This window comes from Crotalus tigris, unplaced genomic scaffold (genome assembly GCF_016545835.1).
Source record: "Crotalus tigris isolate CLP2741 ecotype Arizona unplaced genomic scaffold, ASM1654583v1 scf7180000018055.714482, whole genome shotgun sequence".
Classification (NCBI taxonomy): Eukaryota; Metazoa; Chordata; class Lepidosauria; order Squamata; family Viperidae; genus Crotalus; species Crotalus tigris.
In genome coordinates, this window is record NW_024096798.1 from 212,039 (window position 1) to 236,352 (window position 24,314).

Below are 24,314 nucleotides of genomic sequence, written 5' to 3' on the forward strand. Positions count from 1 at the left end.
GGTGCTCTGCAGCTGTAGATTGACCCAGTGGTGGGATTCAGCCGGTTCGCACCTCTTCAGCAGAACCGGTAGCTAATTTTTTGTTGCCCAGGCCCAGAGTAGACTTCTGGAAGTGGCATCCACATAGAGAACATATTTGAATCCCACCACTGGACTGACGCCTTTTTCAATAACCTTTCCCCCCAAAAAACAAAGATTGGAAACAGGGCAGCAGTTATCTAAAATTGCTTGGTCAAAGGACAGCTTCTTGAATATAGGGTGTATCGCTCCTGCCTTGAAAGAGGAGGCACTAGATTTTATGCTGCCAAAACCTGAGCGCCAACAGACTAAGGGAGTCTATTGCCAGCACAGCAACAGAATCCAGTGACACAGGTAGGGATAATGCCAAGCAACCTGGAAGTCAGTACAACACCAACCGCCTCAAGTGTTCCCCTAATAGACTGTGTTTTAGGGGGGTCATTGGTGCTCTCTGAGCTTGCTTGTTTTCCCGCAGATGTTTCATGACCCTGTCTAGGGAACATCAGTGCTAGTAAGGAGTGAAGTTTGCTGAGTTTATATTCTGGTGTCTTGCCTGTCTGGGTGGATGGGGGGGCAGCCTTAGGGATTCTTCAGTTGAGCTGTTTACTAATGGCTCTGTGGCAGTTTCTTCCGTGGGGTATTGCTTACTTGATGGTTGGTCTGAAGGTGACCTTGGAGTTATTCTATGCTGATCTGAGTACTGATTCCTGGTGGAGAAGCGCTGGAGACTTTTTCCCTTTTGAGCTGACCTGCCCAAGCTCAGAGAGCACCAAGGACTCCTCATTTCAACCCACAGCTACAAATATTCTCCTTCACTGAAACTGTGTTTTTTCCAGTTCTTGCTATTTTTCTAGCCTACTCTTCCTATTTGGAGGAATCATCTTCAATTCCGAGTCCTTCGTTTTAGATAAATATGGTAACGTGCATGTGAAGACTTCATAGACATATGTATCACTGAGCAAAACTATGGAAAGGAGACCTGAAGAGTAACTGATAAAATTAAGCCACAAAATTAAGCTCTGCCAGGGCACTGGAGATTAACGAGAAACTGCACAGATCTTCAACGGGGCAAGTTGCGGCCCAGCCCCTAATACATGCTCCATGTTAAATTCTTTTAGTCCTTCTGGATGATGGAAGGCAAATGCTTTCATAAGGTTGGTAAAGAAAACAAAGAGCTCCATCTGAGCCAAAGTCTTCCCCAAGCATTCACGGGACCCTAAAAAAAATAATAATAAAGAGATGTTCAGGAGATGACTTGAACCACTACCAAAGCCGAATGGCGTTATAACCTAGATGCAGATTGGCAAGCATTTTTAAAATAGCATTTAGCAGGAGTAATAGCACTTATATATCGCTTCACGGCGCTTGACAGCAATCTATAAGCAGTATACAGAGTAAGCCTCTTGCCCTCCAGCAATCTGAGTGTCATGGTTCCAACAGATGAAACTCTTCAAAAGAACTTTGAGGCATTGTTTACCTTAAAGAATCTTTATTTTGAGTAGCATAACATCAGCACTGCATAATCAAAGCCAAAAACTGAATTCCCCTCCCCTGAGCACATAGTATCAAAGCACAATTCCCTCCTCCAATTAACTGTCATAAATCACATTCCCCAATTAGCTTGAAACACGGGCTTCCTCTCCAGTTCTCCAGGCTACCAATTCCTTATCAGCTCTGGTTACAATAACCTTGATTCTCACACTAGTTTTAGTGTTGTCATGTCTAGCTGAACTCTCATTCACATCCCAGCATCGTTTAAAAGCAAAAGGTAAAAAATGGCTACTTTTCCATCTGTTGTCAATGCAAAAACATCCGATGTTAGCAGCGTTGACGCTGGGTCCTCATTTTACCGACCTCAGAAGGATGGAAGGCTGAGTCAACCTTGATCCAGTCAGGATTGAACTGCTGGCAGTCAGCAGAATTAGCCTGCAATACTACATTCTAACCACTGTGCCACCAGTGGTCAGAATGCTAGGGAAACTCTGTTCTCAGTCACAGAATGAGCAGGTAAAAAAAATTAATTGGGCAAAGTTCCATGCAATACCATTTATCCTTAGCGTGAAGCCAGCCCATTATGATTGTATGTCACGCTGCTCCTAAAATGGATTTGGTCATATGACTGACCCCATTTAATGACTTTTGTAGCAGTCGTTAAGTAAGTAAATCACTGTGGTCATTAAGTGAACTCACGGCCATTAAAGCTTTTAGCTTTGGAAATCCATTACAGAACCTTTGCAAAAAGCTAAGGGTCGGCCAAGTGCCAAAACCATGGCACAAAGCTATTGCTAAAGTTTGAAGATAGGCCAGTTATATTGTCAGCGTAATTACCTGCCCCAAAGGTAAAGAATTCTTCTCTGAATACAAATTTGTCATCTTTATCCAAAAAGTGGCTAGGGTTGAACTTCTGCGGTGTCTCCCAGCATTTGGGATCAAGCAGAACAGAGCAGAGATCAGGGAACACCAAGGTACCCTACAAAAGGAGAAAAGAGAAAGTCTTATTTCATAACTGCTGTTTTCGCAAAGACTGCTAAGCCTGATAGTAATAGTAGTAAAGTTGGAAGGAACCTTGGAGGTCATCTAATCCAACCCCCTGCTCAGGCAGGAAACCCTACACCATTTTGGACAAATGGCTGTCCAGTCTCTTCTTAAAAACTTCCAGTGTTGGAGCATTCACTGCTTCTGGAGGCAAGCTGTTCCACTGGTTAATTGTTCTAAATGTCGGGAAGTTTCTCCTTAGTTCTAGGTTGCTTCTCTCCTTGATGAGTTTCCACCCGTTGCTTCTTGTCCTGCCTTCAGGTGCTCTGGAAAATAGCTTGACTCCCTCTTCTTTGGGGCAGCCCCTGAGATATTGGAACCCTGCTATCATGTCCCCCCTCGTCCTTCTCTTTGTTAAACTAGACATACCCAATTCTAGCAACCATTCCTTATATGTTTTAGCCTCCAGTCCCCTATTCATCTTTGTTGCTCTTCTCTGTACTCTTTCTAGGTCTCAACATCTTTTGGTGACCAAACTAGATGCAGTATTCCAAGTGTGGCCTTACCAAGGCACTGAAGAGTGATGATCCAGTTAATTTATTTCCTGAGTGTGTGTTTGTGTGTGAGTAGGTGGATGGGTAGTTTGCCATTGTTTCTTTCCTGGGGCTGGGAAAGAGGGACTGGCCTAAAGTCACCCAACTGCTTCATGCCCGAGGCAGGACTACAAGTCACACTCTTAACCATTATATCAAAGTGGCTCTTTTTCTGAGTTATGCATGACTTGCAGCCTACTCAATAGATAGGGTTTGCACTGCACACTAAGCCACAAGTAAACAAAACCAAGTGTAACTGGCATCTCATCACAGCCAACTCACCACAATCAACTTGCCGCGGCTAACTTGCCATGGCCAATTCACCACTAATATTTTTTTTTAAATGGTGGAACAGAATCATCAAAGAAAGGATGCAAAAGGAAGGACAAAATGAAATGTGAATGACAAAAAATTAAAATATTTTTTTTTAAAATAATTAAATTGCATTGTTAAATTGTCCCACAGCAAGTTGTCCCACAGTGACTTGGCTAGGGTGAGTTGGCCACAACGAGTTGGCTCTGGTGAATTGTCCCATTTCCGCCTCAGGATGCCCTTGGCTGAGGCACTTAGTAGCACTTAGACTTATATACCGCTCCGCAGTGCGTTGCAGGTCTCTCTAAGCCAGTGGTTCTCAACCTGTGGGTCGGGACCCCATTTGGGGTCGAACGACCATTTCATGGGGGTCGCCAAACCACGCTGTCCACCATTTTTTTCCCTTTTCCTTAGCTGTCCTACTCCCTCTTATTGGTGGCCACATCTACTTGGGGGTCACCACAACATGGGGAACTGTATTATAGGGTCACGGCATTAGAAAGGTTGAGAACCACTGCTCTAAGCAGTTTACAAATATCAGCCTATTGACCCCAACAATCTGAGGCCTCATTTTACCCACCTGGGAAGGAGGGAAGGCTGAGTCAACCTTGAGCTGGTCAGGATCGAACTCCTGGCTGTGAGTAGAGTTAGCCTGCAATGCCACATTCTAACCCCTGCACCGTCAGGTCTTTAAAGCTGTCCTTAGCCATTCTAGTTTCAAAGAAGTGTTTTTCCCTCTCTTTTTTTTTTTGCCAACAGGACTTTTGCCAAGGGTGCGACCTTGCATGATTCACTGGCCCCTTCATTACTGACCCAAGAAAAGTTTGAGATCCCCTCTTATTGGCCACTTCCTGCACTTATGACCTCCCCTTCCATTTTGGCTTGGGCTGAAGTGAAGAGCTGGTAGCTGGCCTCTACAGGGATATCTGCCCATATTGTCCATAGAATTTATCAGCTCTTATCTGAGCCCATTATGACACGGATTCAAAACACCACTGGTCCAGTTTCCTTGTTTTTTGTTTTTAAGCCTGGGCTTAGTGCTCTCTTGAAAAACTGTGCTGCACAAAAGATGAAGTGCACTTGGGGAAGGTGTGTGTTGCTAATGCTGCCCCCCCCACACACACACAGAGAGGTTTCTATTGCTTTGGCTGACAATGTAGGGGTTTGGGGTTTTTTTGCATTGCTGTACTATTATTCTGTACCTTTGTAATATAAACATCAAGTATGGACATATCAGTTGTGCACAATCTAAAGAGAGTGAAAAATATGACATTGCTGAGACGCTGGGTTTCGTGAATGACGGCATAGGAATAAGGCAGCTTCTTCCGATCTTCAAAACAGATTACTTGGTGGGGATCCAGTGCTTTTTCGATCTCCTTCTGTACTTTCTCTAAGGATAAAACAAATGCATTCTGATTGACAAGCAAGAAAATAACCTCTATAGGGAAAGCTCAAGGAATTCAGTCTCAACTTAGTTAAAGCTTGGGTTAAATTACTAGCTAATTGTGTAAGAGCTATAACTAAAGAGAAAATTTAGTGCTATTATGAATACTTAGATAAATGGAATGGAATAGAGGTAGTCTTTGCTTAACAACCAACTCGGGGTGACAGGATAGCAGTGTTCCAATAGTTGAGGGGCTGCCACAAAGAAGAAGGGGTCAACTTATTCTCCAAAGCGCCTGAAGGCAGGACAAGAAGCAATGGATGGAAACTAATCAAGGAGAGAACCAGCCTGGAACTAAGGAGAAATTTCCTGACAATAAGAACAATTAATTAGTGGAACGACTTGACTCCAGAAGTTGTGGGTGCTCCAATAAATACTGGACAACCATTTGTCTGAAATGTTATAGGGTTTCCTGCTTGAGCAGGGGGTTGGACTAGTTCAGAGGTAGGCAACCTTGGCTCTTTTATGACTGGTGGACTTCAACTCCCAGAATTCCTGAACCAACCATGCTGAGGGGAAAGGGAGAGTTTCCAAGCTGAGCCATGCTGGCTCAGGAATTCTGGGAGTTGAAGTCCACGAATCATAAAAGAGCCAAGGTTGCCTACCCCCGGACTAGTCACTAGAAGGCCTCCAAGGGCACCTCCAACTCTGTTATTTTGTTGTTATAATTATTCCATTATTATTATTATCAGGGCTTTTTTGTCACAGAACGCACCGGGACAGAGTTCCGGCACCTTTTCTTGACGGATTTTCCAGACTTGCATTCTTTTCCTATTGTTTCCCTTCCTATCCTCGTTTGTTTTGGAAAATGCCCCGCTGGCGGTACGGTGCGAGCAGGGTCCCCTCCGCGCTATCTGCCTCCTCCAGGAGGAGTCATGAGGCGCCGGAGCACCACAGCCAGAGCGTGGCTTGATTGGCTGGGTCGGACCATGTGGTGTGGAAGCCGATGGTGGCGGTAGGAGACACATAAACATGGAGGCCATCTTTCACGAGAGGGCGAGCGAGCCTTTTGCCTTCCCCTACAGAAGGTAGGGTGCGTGTGAGGTTAAAAAGAGGCGAAGCGAGAGGAAAGAAAGGCGGCTGGCATGGAAGTTTGCCCGACAGCGAAACTTTGCTGTTTCGGTTCCTTGGGTAGTTCAAAGGCTGGGATGTCTACAATATCTTTTTAATCTTTTATACTTTATATTCAAACTGCAGAGGGGAAGAATAAGAATAAAGCTAATGTCTTGTGATTCGGAGGTTTTATTATTATTAATAATAATATATATTAATTATGTATTGGTCAGATGTATAAAGGTAGACTACAGTATGAGGTTTAATCAGATCTATTTATTAAATTGGGTTTAACTTAAAGGTAAATTAAAAGTAATCTGTTCACTGACAAAGTTTCAACTTTCATTTGTTTCAAGTCAATATCCATATTAAACTCCAAATGTAAATGTTTCCACCTTGTTCGACAGCTTCTTAAAAATAATTCAATCTTTTACAAGCAACCAAATTTTGTTTTATTGGGCCAATTTCACTCCACGTAGAAAGCTGACATTTCCACTCATTAAACTAAATGGGTATGCCAGTGGTAAATGTCCCAAAAGATTAATAAAATGCCTTCTTGTAATTTAAAGCCACACAGTGCATGGTAACATTAATAGTATTAACTTACCTTGAACAAAATAATAGTCTTTTAGATACACTAAAAATTGAAGGGGTTTTTTTTCAACTACAAAGGTAAACCTTGTAGGATAGGCAAGGCGGGTTGTATGATGTGTGTGAGTTCCGGCACCTTTTTTTTATTACAAAAAAGCACTGAATATTACCATTCATTCAGCACCGGGACAGAATCTCAACAGCCTCCCTTGGTAAGTTGGAATTGGAAGATCTAAAGGTAGACATTGAAAAAAAGGGAGGAGAGACTAGAATTCTCACCACAAGTTTTTCTCACCTTGAATGTTGGGGTGAACTGCCATAAAAAACAGAGCCCAAGAAAGGATGACAGCTATTGTGTCTGTGCCTGTGAGGAACAAGTCGACGATAACTTGAACCAAATTCTCTTCATGAAAAGGCGATGTGGGGTCTGCTTTCTCCTATGGATCAGATGAACAAAGCAAAACCGAAGTCCAAGATATTCAGAGTTATGGAGCCTTCATTCCAACCACTGTACTGCACTGCCACTGTATTATACCCCAAGTCTATCCATAAGGTGAGGAACAGGAGCTTCCATAGCGCTATTGTGTCCCATCTGCATGCAGAATGGGACAATTATCCCAGAGTCGTGGTGGGCGCAGGGGTTCAAATGAAGTACTGCAGGCTAATTCTGCCAACTGCCAGCAGTTCGATTCTCACCGGCTCAGGGTTGACTCAGCCTTCCATCTTTCCAAGGTCGGTAAAACGAGAAGCCAGATTGTTGGGGGCAAGAGGCTGACTTTGTAAACTGCTTAGAGAGGGCTGTAAAGCACTGTGAAGCAATATATAAGTCTAAGTGCTATTGCTATTATTGGCAGGCACGTGGCTGTGCCTACTTCACCATGGGCCCCCCGCCACCACCGACTTTCCTAAAGCACCAGAAGGCAGGACAAGAAACAATGGATGGAAAATAATCAAGGAGAGAAGCGACCTGGAATTAAGGAGAAACTTCCTAACAGTGAGGACAATTAACCAGTGGAACCACTTGCCACCAGAAGCTGTGGGTGCTTCATCACTGGAGGTTTTTAAGAAGAGACTGGACAGCCACCTATCTGAAAGGTTATCAGATCTCCTGCTTGAGGAAGAGGTTGGACTAGAAGACCTCCAAGGTCCCTTCCAGCTCTATTCTGATTGATTGGCAAGCCGAGCCAGCAAGACTGCACCCAATGGGAAGGCAGAGGCCGATCCTTTGGTGCGCAGATTGGCTGCTGGAATGTGCCCCAACGCACTGTGAATTGGCTAGGGATAAGTGAAGAAGTGAAACATTTTCATGGGGGGGAAAAAAACCAAGAAAGTCCAGTTGCCTTTTGGAAAAGCACCTTTGGGATGGGCCATATACATTAACTATTTAATTCAGTTCAGTTTGGCTTACCCCGAAATTATGTTTATTTATTTATTTATTTATTTATTTATTTTATTTTATTTAAATTTATAGACCGCCCCACTCCCGCAGGACTCTGGGTGGCTAACAATAAAAACACCATAAGACATAACAAAACAAACAGTATAAGAACATTCATCCAGGGGTCAGATTTTATAAACCCCAGGCCTGCCGGAAAAGCCAGGTCTTAAGCAGCTTGCGGAAAACCAACAGGGTGGGAGCGGTCCTAATCTCCAGGGGGAGCTGGTTCCAAGACGTGGGCGCCATCACAGAGAAAGCCCTCCCCCGCGGCCCCGCCAAATGGCACTGCTTGGCTGATGGGACCCGAAGGAGGCCCAGCCTGTGGGATCTAACCGGACGAAGGGAACTATGAGGTAGTCGGCGGTCTCGCAAATAGCCTGGCCCTGAGCCATATAGGGCTTTAAAGGTAATAACCAACACCTTGAATTGGACCCGGAGACCAATAGGCAACCAGTGTAGCTCGCGGAGGATAGGTGTAACGTGGGTGTACCGAGGAACACCCACTATCACTCGCGCGGCTGCATTCTGGACCAACTGTAGTTTCCAAATACTTTTCAAGGGTAGCCCCATGTAGAGCGCAATGTTTAGCCAAATGTTGGGTTTTATCCCGCTCTTTCTGTTCTACATTGGAAAGAGGTTTTGTATCCCTGCCCTATTGGGCTAATGTACCTAGCAGTCGATGTTTGGGGCTTGGTGAATCAAAAACTAGGCAGGTTTTGCACATTAAAACCTGGAAACTTACATGATCCATGTGAGCTAAATAGAAGTCAACAAAGCTTTGTGGTTCATGAGATGCCTGAGAAGTCTTGGAGTTTCTCATTTTCTTCTCGATATAATCAATCATAAATTCACAGGAGGAAACTGCCTTCTTGTGAGGCCCAGGGAGGTATTTCACAAATGAAGGGAAGATGTTATATATCTGGAGGAAGAGAAACAATATTAATTATAATTATCAGTAACCTTGATAGCTTGGATATGTAATATATCAGCCACTATGTGGTGCTCCCTGTGCTTGGTTTATTTGCTTGTAGATGTTTTATCTGAAACGTTATTTGCTTGTAGATGTTTTATCTGAAACGTTATTTGCTTGTAGATGTTTTATCTGAAACGTTTCAGATAAAACATCTACAAGCAAATAAACCAAGCACCACATGGTGGCTTATATATTCCTGACAGTGAAAACAATTAACCAGTGGAACAACCTGCCTCCAGAAGCGGTGAATGCTCCAACACTGTAAGTTTTTAAGAAGAGACTGGACAGCCATTTGTCCGAAATGGTATAGGGTTTCCTGCCTGAGGCAGGGGGTTGGACTCGATGACCTCCAAGATCCCTTCCAACTTTACTATTGTTGTTGTTGTTGTTACTATTATTATTACTATTTTCCTTCCAACTCTATTATTCATCACCCAACACCATGATAAATATTGCCGCTTTTATAAGGCCTTAGTTGGACCACACTTGGAATACTGCATCCAATTTTGATCACCACAATATAAAAAAAGATGTTGAGACTTTGGAAAGAGTGCAGAGAAGAGCAACAAAGATGATTTGGGGTGGGGTGGGGTGGGGGGACTGAAGGCTAAAACATATGAAGAAAGGAATTGGATATGTCTAGTCTAGTGAAAAAAGGGCCAGGGGTGACACGATATCAGTGTTCCAATATCTGACGGGCTGCCACAAAGAAGAAAGGGGTCAAGCTCTTCTCCAAAGCACCTGAAGGCAGGACAAGAAGCAAAAGATGGAAATTAATCAAGGAGAGAAGCAATCTAGAATTAAGGAGAAATTTCCCCACAGTTAGAACAATAAACCAGTGGAACTGCTTGCCTTCAGAAGTTGTGGGTGCTCCGACATTGGGGGCTTTTAAGAAGAGACTGGATAGCCATTTATCTAAAATTGTATAGGGTCTCCTGATTGAGCAAGGGGTTGGACTAGAAGACCTCCAAGATCCCTTCCAACTCTGTTATTCTGTATTCTGTGTGATTTTCCCTCTGCATTGTAAGACATATTTATATCTGTTTATAGAGATAGCATTGGACAAGGTAGATCAATAAAGTATTCCAGGAAATTATATAAGGCAATGCATTCTAATGCAGTAATAGGAAAGAGAAGCTTGTGTTTACTTTTTTTTTTTTTTACTTACCATCTCTCCAAAAGTGCCTCTGCATTTAGTAATATTTTTTATGTGTTCAACAAGCTTTTGGAAAGTGTCATCCTCTGTGAGAAGGGGTTGTCCAAAAACTGCTGTGTGGATTATTTTGGAGGCTGAATGCATGCTGGGTGGGAAAGGATCCAACGGGTGACCTGTACCCAGAAGTTAACAATCTGTTACAAACACAACAAAGCTGATAGAAGGAAAGAATAGTTTGTAAAGCAAAATGCCTGCCATTGCTAAATAAAGAAACAGTAGACAGGTCAGCCAGAGAAAAACTGCCTGTCAGCTGCCACCTTACGCCTGCTTGTGGTTCGCTGCCATGTGGTGCCACGAACTCTGGGCACCACATGGCAGAGTTTGCCACAAACTCTGGGAAGGATGAATGAGGGAGGGTGTGCTTGGGGAAAATGAAAGTAACTGCCTTATCTCCCCGAGATGCTGCTTCAAGGTCACCCAGCTGGGAGAAGAAGGCAGCTGCATATCAACCAACATTTGAATTGATTGTTTGGAAAACATATTGCCTGAACCTGATTGGTTATGGGAGAATCAGCAATGGGAGGCAGTTAATTTGGGGATTTTGGCATGCAATTCTCAGTATTGGCTATGCTTGACTGCGATAGACTTCTAATAAAACTATACCTTTTCCAGTGCGTGGAGCCAAGGATCGTTTTTACTTCGAAGTTTAAGTCGTGGCGGGTCTGACATTGCCTCCCTAACCTTTCAGCCCTCAGGTACATACCCTTGGTCTGGGCAAAAGTCTTCACAAGCTGACAAGCCTCCTCTTGTATATGATGTTCCAAACCCTTTTTCATTTGTCCCAATTTCTGGAGGGTAGAATTTCCAAACTGTCTCTGCTTCTTCCAAATTTTTCCATTGGAAAACATAATGCCTACAACAAATAAGAACCATGAATGCGCTTTACTACAATGTATTGTTTTTTATGAGAGACATATTCCATCTTACATTCGGGAGATATGGTTGTCTCTATGGAGATTCTCAGTCATCCGGGTCAGAGTTATCCCAATGATGCTTTTTCACTAGGCAAGTGGACTTTCTTGTTTTTCTTTTGAATACGTTTTGCTTCTCATCCAAGAAGCTTCTTCAGCACTGAGAGAAATATGGTTGTGTACATCAGGGGTCCCCAACCTCCAATCTATGGACCAGTACTGGGCCGTGGCATGCCAGCAACTGGTCTGCACAAACAAGCAAAGCCCCATCCGCAGGATGCAAGCAGCACACAAAACCATGCCCCTTCTGGTCCACGGAAAAACCTCTCTCCATGGAACCAGTCACTGATGCCCAAAAGCTTGGGGACTGGCATACGTCACACCGTCTCCTCCATTTTTTCCCATAGCAACAAGCATGTAAGGTAGGTTGGGCAGAGAGTGATTGGCCCAAAATCACCCAGTGAGATTCAGTGGCTGAGGGTAGGTGAGAATCTGGATCTCCCAGGTCCTTTTCAAACACTTTAAGCACAACATCATAATGGATCTCAGCGATGGCTGATTTAAAGCGGGATCTGAGATCTGGATTCCAAAGCTGTTTGACCTATCCATCATCAAAATCCCTATCTCCCCAAACCATTGAACCCAGCCTACCTTAATCTTTCACCAACTATCATTAAACATTCACATAAAGTCACTCTCGTGTTAGCTTGGTGGCAATAAAAAATAAAGATCTATCCCAAAATAAAATGACTGAAAGGAACATGCACGAATTTTCTGTCTACTTACCCTTTCCATTTTCCATAATTTTTGAAAAAGGAAATATTGGTCGCCCACACAGTGCTTCGGACTGGTCAATTAATCCATTTTTTATAGCTCTGAATCCGGTTAACACAACTACAGGTGTGTGTCCTATCCAAAAGGTGAAGATGTTCCCATAAGTGTCTGTAAGCTGTATATGGGGTCAACAAAGTCAGGGCAAGAAAAGAGATAAACATTATGTGAAAAATATTGTGGCATTTCAGATATCTGTGGTTGTTAATTTCTTTGTTTAAAACTAATTTATTGAGTATTACAGAGGAAATTAATACAAATAAAAATAAAAGAATAGAGAGAAAAAAATAAAAAATAAGAATAAAAAGAATGAAATATTGTAAAATTGAGGGAAAAAATAAGACTATAAAAAGCAAGAAAAAGAGATATAAAGAAGTAACTTATCCTTTCATCTAACAAATATAAATTTTTTTAATAACTTATCACTTTACCTTAAAATACAACAAACAAACCCTTCATTCATAACACATATCTATAAATAAATCCTTAAAACCTAATCATTCAGTCCTGGTCTACAAAAGTCCATTAGAGGTTACCAGAAATAAAACCTACTTATTTTAGCATTGATCAAATAAAATAAATTTATATTCCTTCTTTAACTTTTAATAATCTTGACCTTTAATCTCTTCAAATAATGTTCTTATGATCACCCGATCAAAAATCCAAAAGCCTGGCAACCGACAGGCACCCAGGACGGACGACCGATTTGCACGTCAGGACCGCTACGGACCTCTACCAGAATTTCCTCTGGCTTCGCCCTGCCCAGGCATAGTTCACCATCTTGGCTGGCTGGGGGATTCTGAGAGTTGAAGTCCACCCGTCTTCAAGTTGCTGAGATTGACAAACACTCCCTGATTTTATTTTTATTAATTTTTTTTAGAAACACAAATGCTTAATATTTTATCAGCAACGTAGAGCCTGGGTTCCAACACTGAACTTCCTAATACATGTTAAATTTCTTTCTCTCCACCTCGTTTTTCTAGCCACTAATAAAAGGTGTTTTATTAAAAACACTCCCTGATTTTTGAGGTCAGAGCTGAGGATGGAGCACCAACTGCTTAAGGTTTATCTAGCCCATCCTCCAGAACTGTGACTTCCCACTTACACAAATATCTGAATAAATCCTATTTCTAACAGAGAATGCCAAAGAACCCTTTGTCTTTTTTTTTTAAAAAAGCCACATTTTCACCATTTAGGCACCATAAATCCACCTTTTAAGGAAGCGTCTGAGATCCCACTCATCCTGTTATCTCTTTTCTATTCCAAGAATATACAGTATTTGCAGCGTTGACAAATGTCTTGGAATTTGATTCCTTTCTTTTTCTACATACCATCAGCAATACCTGGGAGCAAGAAGTACCAAAGCATTTTAGTTTGCAGAAGACTGGCTGTCGGTGTTTGTGTGTGTATTTGCCAAATGTCATAACAGTAATAATATAATAATAGCTGACAATGCTGCAGATGCCAAAACAGTGTTGGTACTTAAAGGTAAAATTTTTATTTACTTTATTTATTTATATCTCATACTAGGTAATCCCTGAGTTATGAGCGTTCACTTAATGCTTGTTCGAAGTTACACGATAAGCGCCTCCAGTTGTTGTTAATTGCGAAGTCGTGTCCGACCCATCACGACTTCTAAACAGAAGAAAAAGCATGTTAAAAGCAAAGTAAAAATGGCTGCAATTTCCATCAGTTGTCAGAGCAGGAACATCCAGCTCTGACAAGAGGAAGAACTGATGATTCAAAAGTACTGACATGGAAGGTTAGTTGGCAAAGGAAGAAAGCCAGAGTAAGGCTGAAAGAAACCAGGGTTTTGATTTATTAGAGGAGATTTCATATTACTGATTAGTTGAATATGGTGGAAAATAGATATTTTTTTAGAAAATAAAGTAACATTATAATTGAATAGGTAAGATGTGTAATAAGACTAATAGACGTTTTGGTTTAATATGGTGGAAAATAGATAATTTTTAGAAAACAGAACAAGATTACATGCAAATTGATAAGATGTGTATTTAGGATATTAGATTTTATTATAAAAAGGGGAAGGTAGAAGCTGAGATAAGGGAAACTTTGGTTACCTAAAGCTTGGAAATTATAAATACCAAATGTTAATTTGAATATTGATGGAAAACTAAAGTTTGGGGAAAAAGCAATAACAGGACATTGATTGTATATGAATACAAACACAATTAAGATATGTATAAGCTAAAAATTATTGATAAATGTAACAAAGATGTGATGACCAGGACTTAGGGGACAGTATCAGTTGTGAATACGTGCAGATGGCCCTGCTCTCTCTGGCCACTTGCAGAATCCTGGATGCAGGGTCATGAAAGGACAGCAAGGAAAACACCCAATGTCCTAACCCACCCGGGAACATATGGTGCCTTGAGGAAACACCCAAACCACACAAAAGGGAACATATTAGCTACTTCTGCTTTCTTCCTTCTCATCTACAGTGTGCCATCCTTAAAGGGCGAAGTCTCTATCCTATGTGTGTCAGCTTTGCTGGGTGAATTGCTTAAGTAATCAAAGTAGGTGTAAAAATAAGGCTTTTTCGATATTTGGGGCTTTTCTCTCTCTTTAGAGAAGCCCGTCTTTGCTCAGCTGAATAAACACGTAACTCTTGAAGGCAACCTCTGGTTTCCTGTATGTTTTATCAAGCAAAACCTCAGAACCTGCATATCAGATGGTTTTATTTCGTTGATAATAATAAAAACTGTATTAGCCTAATATGAGAAAGTAGATATTAAGGGGAAAAGAGAGGAAATATCTGATGTTGTAACTTAAGATTTGTGCAAAAGATCTATGTATGTTATTGCATTATTGATTAACCCAGTCACCCCATTGCTTTTTAAATGTTTAACTGTAAAATTAGAAAACTAATAAAATATTATAAAAAAAATAAAATAAAGCAGAGAGGCCAACCGGCAAAAGGGAATTCAGGAGGGTGGCCAGCTGAATCCAGCAGTGGCCAGAACGGTCCCTGGTCCACCATTTTAAGGCCAGATTGGATCATAATTTATACCAAGCGTGCACTTACAGGGGAGTCCCTAATCTGCTACATGAATGGTACCATTGGGCTATAAACCTGGACATCAAGCTGAACCGCTACAAAAACCCTCCTATGCCAGGAGCCAGACCAAAACCAGACCAGGGGAGGCATCAGGCTCAACAACGAACCCTACTTGTTGCAATCACCGGAGTCCCTAGAACACCTGCACGACCTCCAATCAAGTGCTTCAGATGTGGTCAGCCAGGGCACCAAGCAGCAGACTGTCCAGTTCCTAAGAGTGCACCAGTTGCTTCAGCTAAACCTAAGAGGGGATCCCCACCAATGCGTGAATAGTCAAATTGGATCAGCCAAGAGAAAGCTGTGCAGATCACCTCCCCTTCCCAAGAGAAAACCAAGGTCCTGATTGAGAGCTTGCCTTCGCCTGCTCCTTGCGACAGTGATGACGAAGGAGACGACAACCCGATGGTGAGTCAGCCGGTCCCACCTTTTGCGTTTTCTGTGAAGCTTCTAGTCCCTAAGGCAGGAGCGCAAATGGATTTACATGTTTTAATTGACTCTGGTTGCACCCGATGCTTAATCAACCTCCCCACAGTGCTTACATTAGGCATTCGGGCCAGGTTATTGCCCACAGCCGTGAGATTCGAACAGGCGGACGGATCCCTGATAGGTGGGGCCCCAGCAACTCACTTAACCGAACCAGTGTGCCTAGAACTAGGGGACCATTGGGAGTTTATCTGTTTTGTGGTGGTTCCAAAGATGACTGAGGCTGTAATTTGGGGGCTAGCCTGGCTGGATAAATGGCAACCCATGATACATTGACAAGAACCTGGCTAGAGGATTCATTCAGCCAGCAGAATCCCAAGTAGCTGCCCCTATACTGTTCAAGGGGGAAAAAACGATGGATTGCTGAGATTATGCATTGAATTCAAAGGATTAAATGGTGTTAGTGTGGAGAATATGGACCCCTTCCCTTAACGAAGGGCATGTTAGCCCATCTAGCCAGAGGAAAGATTTTTTTACCAAATTGGATCTAAGGGAAGCGTTTTATCGAGTGAGAACTGAAGCTTTTGGGAAGAATCCACCCAGTTTTTCACGTCAGTCTATTAAAGTCTTTCAGGGAGTCATCTTTAAGACCTCCTCCCAAACTGTCCCCTTGTAGTAGAAGGAGAGACTCATTATGAAATAAAACAATGCAAAGAAGAAGTCAGGAAAGCAAAGGCGCAGAACGAACAAAGACTCGCAACAGTAATCAAGGGCAACAAAAAAAGGTTTCTTCCAACATATTAACAACAAGAAAAAAGTCAAGGAAACTGTAGGCCCACTAAAGAGAGAAGATGGCAAGGAAATAACAGGCTGCTTAACTCAAAAAGAAACTATACCCCAACATACCAAAAAAAAAAAAAAAACCCACTGCAAAAGACACACTAGAAACAAAAATTAAAATAAGCAAGAAAATGGTAAGAGAAGTCCTACACCACCTAGACAAGTAGAAATCACGGAGACCCAATAGATTACATCCCAGAGTTCTGAAAGAGCTGGCAGATGTTATTTTAGAACCGCTGCACCACACCTTTCACAAATCCTGGAGCACAGAGAAATACCCGGGGATTGAAAAGGGGCTAATGTGGTCCCCATCTTCAAGAAAGGGGGGAAAAACAGAGCCAGGAAACTACAGACCAATCAGCTTAACATCAATACCTGGGAAAATCCTAAAAAAGATAATCAAAAAACCAGATCTGCGAACAACTAGAAGCGAACAAAGTCATAACTAGTAGACAGCACGGTTTTGTTAAAAATGGATCATGCCAAACCAATCCTATCTCATTCTTCGATAAAGTGACTGAACTAGTAGACCAGATGTAGTATACTTAGATTTCAGTAAGGCATTTGACGAAGTAGACTATAACCTACTAATTGACAAGCTAGAAAAAGGTGGAATAGACCAGGGCTTTTCAACCGGCGGTACGGTACCACTGGTGGTACATTGGCACCTGGCAGCCTTGCCCAGCCTAGCTAAGTATAGCGGGGGAGGCAATGAGCCAAAGCAGCGCAGTGCAGGACTTGCCATGAGAGAATCCTCAGGAGCTGCAGGGTGGCTGGGGTGAGGCAAAGGCCCCAGGATCGGTACTTCCAGCTTACCCAGAAGAGAAAGAAGGAGGAAGGGGGCAGACAGAGGAGAGGCTATAAAAGGATGCAATTTGGGCAGAAGAGGGAGAGAAAAAAAAAAGACACAGTCTTGGGAGGAAGAGGAATCAGCTGGAACTGCGCCAAAGGGAAAAGAAGTGGGGGGGGGAGAGAAGAGAGGAGTTCAAACAGGCTGACCAGGAGCCGATCTACAACTTCGTGGCAGCTATCCATGCTGGGCGCACACACAGATGGCAGAGACAAACAGTCAAGAAATGCAGCAGGGGAGGGATTACCCTCCATGAGGAATGAAGAAAGGCAGCATCGGTTGGAGGTGAGGCATGGAGGGAAGAAGGAGATGGCAATGAGAAAGAGGGAGGGAGAGCAGGAGGGAAGGAGGGAAATGGAAAGGAGGAAGAAGGAAGGAAGTGTTGGAAGAAAAAGCGGGGTACTTGCTTTCCAGCCGGGAATCTATACCTTTAAGAGAAAAAAAAAATGAAACGCCGCCGTTTGAAATAGGCAAGAGGAAGCCAGCTGCTCTGGCTGCTTGAGAGGAGACGTTTATTGGCAGACGCGAAGTGCCATTTCAGCAGTTTGGTTCTGGATCAGCTGAACAACAAACCGGGAGAGTGGAAGGATTCTTATGTAATTTTGTGAGTTTGAAGTTCTGGGATTTGTGCAGTGTGGGCTTTGTGTTCTTAAGGAGTGTTTGGCCATTTCTATTGTGGCTGATGGCTGATGTACCATGTTGGATTTTGGGTTCTAATTCTATTACTCTGCTATTGTTAGCTGTAAGTTTTGCTGCAAGCGATTTTGAAGTATTTTTTGTCCTGAATGGATTTTGCCTGTAGCATTCGTTTACTTATGAATGGAGCCATTTGGGGAGACTGCCTTAGCTGGCAGCCAGTACTTGCTACATTTGTTTTTGTTTTTGTTTTTTCTTAAGTGTCAGCTGCTGGCTCCTTAACTTTCCTTTCTAGCCAGTAGCTAATTCTTAAAGGGGAATGTGCCTTTTTAAGCTAGTTCCCTCATCTGATTGTCTTTTCTGTCTCTGGAGGCTTTTTCTTGTTTGATAAATATATGGAAGAGGGGGGAGGTTCAAATTCTTCCTTCAGAAGGAAGGAGATGGGAATGAGAAAGAGGGAGCCAGGAAAGGAGGGAAACAGAAAGGAAGAGAGGAAGGAGGGAGATTGGGATGAAACAGAGGGAGGGTCTGAAGGAAGTCCCGCCTTAGCACTTGGCCACCAGCAGCCCTGCCATTGACTTTGCTTGTCAAAAGGTTGCAAAAGGGGATGACATGACCCTGGGACACTGTGACCATCATAAATATGAATCAGTTGCCAAGCATCCAAATATAAATCAATGACCCTGGGGATGCTGCAACAGTCATAAGTGTGAAAAATGGCCATAAGTCACTTCAGTGCCATTGTAACTTTGAACAGTCACTAAGCAAATTGTTGTAAGTCGAGGACTACCTGTACTTTATCACTTTTTTTCTTTTCTTTTCCTTTTTTGGTCATCAAGTTTTTCACACCTTGCTAGGTGATACTCGAATATTGCCATATCCTAAAAGTGGTACAATCGGTGAAAAGGTTGAAAAGCTCTGGAATAGACAACATCACCACCAGATGGATCTGTAACTAGCTGACAAACCGCACTCAATGAGTAATCCTCAATGGCACTACATCCACATGGAGAGAAGTAAGCAGTGGAGTACCACAAGCTTCTGTCTTAGGCCCAGTATTCTTCAACAACTTCATAAATGACTTAGATAAGGGAATTGAAGGGGAATTCATCAAATTTGCAGATGGCACTAAACTGTCAGAAATAGCCAACACCCCAGAAGACAAACTCAGGATCCAAAAAGATCTTGACAAACTTGAACAATGGGTCCTATCCAACAAAATGAGTTTCAACGTGGAGAAAAGCAAAGTCCTACACTTAAGCAGGAAAAACCAAAGGCATGAATAGAGATTGGGCAAGACCTGGCTTAAAAACAGTAACTGTGAGAGAGACCTTGGAGTCCTAGTGGACGATCACTTGACTATCAGCCAGCAGTGTGCAGCAGCAGCCAAAAAAGCTAATACAATCCTGGGTTGCACAAACAGAGGCATAGAATCAAGATCATGCAAAGTACTAGTATCGCTTTACAAAGCCCTAGTAAGACTACACCTGGAATATTGCTGCCAATTTTGGTCACCATATCACAAAAAAGATGTTGAGAGTTTGGAAAAAATTCAGAGAAGAGCAACTAAGATGATCAAAGGCCTGGAGGCTAAAACATATGAAGAGTAGCTGCGGGACTTGGGTTTGGCTAGTCTAAAGAAAAGAAGAAATAGGGGAGACATGATAGCAGCGTTCCAGTATCTGAGGGGCTGCCACAAGGCAGAAGGGGTCAGGTTGTTCACCAGAGCACCAGAGGGAAGGACAAGAAACAATGGTTGGAAACTGATCAAGGACAGAAGCAACCTGGAGAAAATTCCTGACAGTGAGGAGGACAATCAATCAGTGGAACAGCTTACCCCCAGAAATTGTGGGCACCCCATCACAGGAGATCTTTAAGAAGAGACTAGACCAGACATGTCAAACTCGCGATGTCACGTGACATTGCACAATGTATCGGGACTGTTTTGCCATTGCCGGCAATGGGGTGGCGTGGCTTCCGTGTGACATGTCCGACCCATAGGCCAGCAGTTTGATACCCCTGGACTAGACAATCACACTTGTCTGAGACAGTGTAGATTCTCCTGCTTAAGCAGGGGGCTGGACTACAAGGCCTCCAAGGTCCCTTCCAGCTCTATTCTATAATATAATAAATCTATAATAATAAAGTAGTGCAATGGAAGTGATATCCCTGAAAAGTACTGATATAAAAGCTCAAAGGTTCATACGCAGGTTTTTTGATAAACATCCAAATAAGCCTCGGGGACACTCCTAATTTTAATTCTTTCTAAATTGCAGGATTTCTCTTTCTTCTAGAGCAGACATGTCAAACACAAGGCCCACGGGCCGGATGTGGCCTGCCAAGGGCCCAAATTTGGCCCCTGGAGCTGTTCACAGAAATGGCAAGGAACCTGCTGCCCCAGCCCCAGCCCTGGCCCACCCCCTGCTGCCCTGCCCCAGCCCCAGCCCCAGCCCTGGCCCACCCCAACCCGGCTGGGTAATCTCCCGGCGCACACACCGGAAATGGTGAGCGTTCGGAGGCTGGTGGTGCGCAGGAGCAGCTGCAGCTCATTTGCCTCACCCCGCCCTACCCAGCCTCGCCCCACCCCTCCCAGCCTCGCCCGTCACGCTTTCACTGGGATCACCCCACCCCCGAGTGGGAGAGCCGTGGCCGGCAGCTTCCTTCCTGAGCATGAAGGAAACAGAGTGGGAGCTTCAGGATTCTGCCTGCCAGCGTGCAATAGGAGGGGGACACGGCAGGTGAACGGCAGCAGTTTTCGGTTTCTGGAATGGGGGGGGGTCGAAAGCAAAACTGCCCTTTTGGCAGGTGTAGAGTCAACCCCGGCGTGGAGGCAACGGAGGGGAGGGTGGACTGAAAGGGAAGCCACTGCTCCACACAGTTTTTTTTTTAAGCTGCCAGAGGCTCCGGGCAGAAGTTTCCCATTTTGACCACTTCTCCTATCGTTTCCTCTTGCTCCATGGCTCTCAGCTCACCTCTCCCAGAACCTGCACACGTGTTTGTGTGAGTGTGTGTGGGGGGGGGGGTCTCACCTCCTGCAGCCCCACACTTTGACATCAGGAGGAAAAGAACGGGAGAGGAATGCTTCTTGCAGCCTGCCACGAGGCTGGGGGGGTTGGGAGCTGAGAGGGGGGGCAGGGTATGATGCAATCGGCAGCACGTTGAGAAAAAGAAACAAGTACTCAAAAAAAACCCCAACTTTCATTAGTCTGCAGCCTGCCATCGCATAGAGGGCTCGGGGCTGCAAGGGATGAGACACACACTCACACACCTTCGTGTGTGCTCACACACATACACACACACACACACACACACGTACTGTGTGTGTGAGTGTGTGTGTGTGTGAGAGAGAGAGAGAGAGAGAGGTGTGAGCTAAGCCATGCAGAGGCAATGACGGGGAGGGGAAGCCTTTGCCCATCGCTGGCTGCCTGTTGCCACCTCTGCCTGAAGCCTCTGGAAGCTTAAAAAAAAAGCAAGGAGAGAAGGGAAGGAAGGAAGGAAGGAAGGAAGGAAGGAAGGAAGGAAGGAAGGGGAAGGAAGGAAGGAAGGAAGGAAGGAAGGAGTCAGGGAGAACGAGAGGGAGGGAGAGGCATTTTGGTTGGAAATGCCTCAAGTTCAAAGGAGAAAGCTATTTTGTGTTCTGTTTTGTGACAGACAGAACTTTGTTGGCAATCCAAGTTAACACTGGTATTCTTGAATTGTGAGCTGTTAGGAAAGTATCCCCTCCTTATATGTTGCAAACAGCCATTTCCAGTGGGGAAAGCAGAGTGGGGAAAATATTTTCCTCTGGTATATTTCCAGTCTGAATTAGACCGAGGCAGGCTCCCTACAGGAGAGCCCTTTTAAGGATTATGTATTAATAGAAAAACGACTATTATAAAAGATAAAGCTGTCCCAACATAAAAAAAAAACAGAGGAGCTCTGATTAAATGTCACAGTCACCATTTTGACAGTTTTGCTGTGCTGTTGTCTGCGGACACCCCCACTAAAAGCAAGCAGGAGATAAGCTGAGCCTGCTTTGTTCTCCGTCTTTTAAGTGGCCACAAACTACTAGCCAAAGTGGCATTTGATCACAAGGCAAGAAGGCATGGAGAACTGTTGCATTTGAGCATCCAAGAAGGGACAGGAAAGGAGAAAAGAAAGAGGAAAGACAAAGAAAAAAGAAGGAAAGAGGGGGGAGGAAGAAGGGAGAAAGGAGAATAGAGAGGGAAGGAAAAAGAAGAAAAGGGAAGAAGGGAGGGAGGGGATTACAATGAGAGGGAGGGTCTGAGGGAAGTGCTGTCTTAGCATTTGGCCACCAGCAACCCTGCTGCCCTTTTGCCACCCCCTTGTCCCCTCATCTTGATCTCTCCTGGTGGTCTCCCATCCTATTGCTGAGGATACTTTAATTACAAAGCCAGGTTTCCTCATATGGAGAGGGAGGGGCCTCCCTCTGACCCACATACTTTGCCCTCCCACACATATCATGGCCAAGGAGAGCAAGAACAGCAGCAATAGCTTCGAGGAGGAGATAAGCGCAGCAGGGCGCCTTCTTGGGATAGCAGGGCTGGGTTGGGCTGTGGGGTCCCAGTGTCCTGGGAGCTCGAGGACTAGGCTGGATCCCTCCAGTCCCGCCCAGACCACACAGGTGCCCCCCCAACACAAGCAATGTTGAGCTGGCCACACCTACCCTGACCACACACACCCTGACCACACATCCCCCCCCCCGAGGTCAACCACAACCCTGATGTGGCCCTCAGTGAAATTGAGTTTGACACCCCTGTTCTAGAGGATCTGAACGTCAACTCTGCAATGAAATCAGCTGAAGCCATTTTCATTTCGTTTTCGGTTGCCACTGATTTGGGAGGAGGGAAATGAGCGTTCTTGTCTTAGCCATAACAATACATTGTTCTGTGCAGTGGTGGGATTCAAATACCTGAACAACCTTTTCAATTATGTGATGCAAGCCTGGGCCTCCGATGCCTAGAACGGACCTCCGGAAGTGGCATCATGCACTTCCAGTGGGCCGTTCTAGGCCTGGGAGATCTCTGACGCCTAGACTGGACTTCCAGAAGCCAGCTGGTTCTCCGAATTCAGGTAAATTTAGCTACCGGTTCTCCCGAACTTGTACGAACTGGCTGAACCCCACCACTGGTTCTGTGGGAACCAAGGTTGTTGCTAGCTGTATTTTGGCAGATAATATTTTCACTAGAAAGCCCACGCAAGTAGTTAATTGGAAAATGTGATTTATGACATACTACAGGGGTGGGAAGTTTCACTTGCAACTTTGTAACCTTGGGGGGACAGTTTCAGTCTTGAGTTTACTTTTGAACATGCCGATATTATGTAGCCAAATAAATACGTTCTTTATGTAGCCAAATAAATACCAGTTCTTTTTACTGGTCTCATCTATCGGAATCGTGATACTACCTGTATTTAGAAACTCGAGTGACCTTGGGAGGTGTACAGATAGACAATGTCTGATGTTAACTCTGTTCATCAAAGCATTCATCACAAAGGCAGTTTGCAAAATATGAGAGGTGCGGTCAGGAGATCTGTTGGTAAATGTCAGGATTGAGAAAGAGCCTAACTTTGGTTGAGCAAACCGGTTCCACAGCCATTGAGGGCTTCAACCCTAGCCCTGCCTCTTGAAAAGTCACATCTACCATGTCCATGTCCCCATATGGCAGCCAACTGAAGTGGAGAGATTGCAAGGAAGAAGAAAGTGGTGAGGAAAGAGCTGGGAATCTCTTATAAACAACATCCCCCTGGACAAACACAAGGTTACAAAGTTGCAAGTGAAACTTCCCACCCCTGTAGTATGTCATAAATCACATTTCCCAATTAACTACTTGCGTGGGCTTTCCAGTGAAAATATTACCTGTCAAAATACAGCTAGCAATGACCAACAGCTAGCAAAATACAGCTAGCAATGACCGCAGGGATGCTGTGATGATTGTAAGTGAGAAAAATAGTCATAAGTCACTTTTTTCAGAGCCATTGTAGCTTTGAATAGTCACCTAATGAATGGTTGTAAGTTGAGAATTACCTGTAATCAAATGGTCTGCCTGGCAAAATTCTAAACCACAGGAATTAATTAAATCTAGCTTATTATGCTAATGCATTTCTCCTTCGTTGTCATTTGACCTGGCTAAACATTTTGTGTGAATTTAATGCTTGCAACCAGACCTCTGTCCCGGCTTCAGTTGAGTTGACTTCAGCTTTGCTCCGGCAGAGATTACATCCAGAATCAGCATCTGTGCTATCTTTGGTCTCTCACCTCTCAGCCATGTACATATTTAACATTTAATTTTATATAAATATTTAAATATTAAATATTTTATTTAATTTTAATTTAATTCGATGGGCAATTCAGAATAATAAAAGGAACTTTTTTTGTTTCTCTCAAACTAACTTGGCAGCATATAATGTATATATATCTGCTTTTGCAAATACAAAAAAATCCAACTATTATTGTGGGATCAACCAAGAATAAAATATACCGTAAATGCCGGTGTATAAGACGACTTCCGCGAGCGCTGAAATTGGCGCCAAAGATGGGGGTCTTCTTATACGCCGAGTCGTCTTATACGCCGGAAATACTGGTAGTTTCCGGCGTATAAGACGACGTTCTAGGAATGCGGCCCGGCTATAA

General features: G+C 43.8%; 1 protein-coding gene across 1 annotated transcript in view; it reads right to left on the bottom strand.

Moving 5' to 3' along the window:
• Nucleotides 1-1,055: 1,055 nt before the first annotated feature.
• Nucleotides 1,056-24,314, bottom strand: part of LOC120309704 (cytochrome P450 2A3-like) — a 28,164-nt gene continuing 4,905 nt past the window's right edge. Inside the window, exons 2-9 of the mRNA XM_039347223.1 lie at nucleotides 11,811-11,973; nucleotides 10,817-10,966; nucleotides 10,066-10,226; nucleotides 8,667-8,843; nucleotides 6,782-6,923; nucleotides 4,601-4,788; nucleotides 2,347-2,488; nucleotides 1,056-1,234 (exon numbers count right to left, since the gene is read on the bottom strand). Of these exons, the coding sequence (XP_039203157.1) occupies nucleotides 1,056-1,234; nucleotides 2,347-2,488; nucleotides 4,601-4,788; nucleotides 6,782-6,923; nucleotides 8,667-8,843; nucleotides 10,066-10,226; nucleotides 10,817-10,966; nucleotides 11,811-11,973 (1,302 nt within the window). The remainder of the gene's footprint in view (nucleotides 1,235-2,346; nucleotides 2,489-4,600; nucleotides 4,789-6,781; nucleotides 6,924-8,666; nucleotides 8,844-10,065; nucleotides 10,227-10,816; nucleotides 10,967-11,810; nucleotides 11,974-24,314) is intronic.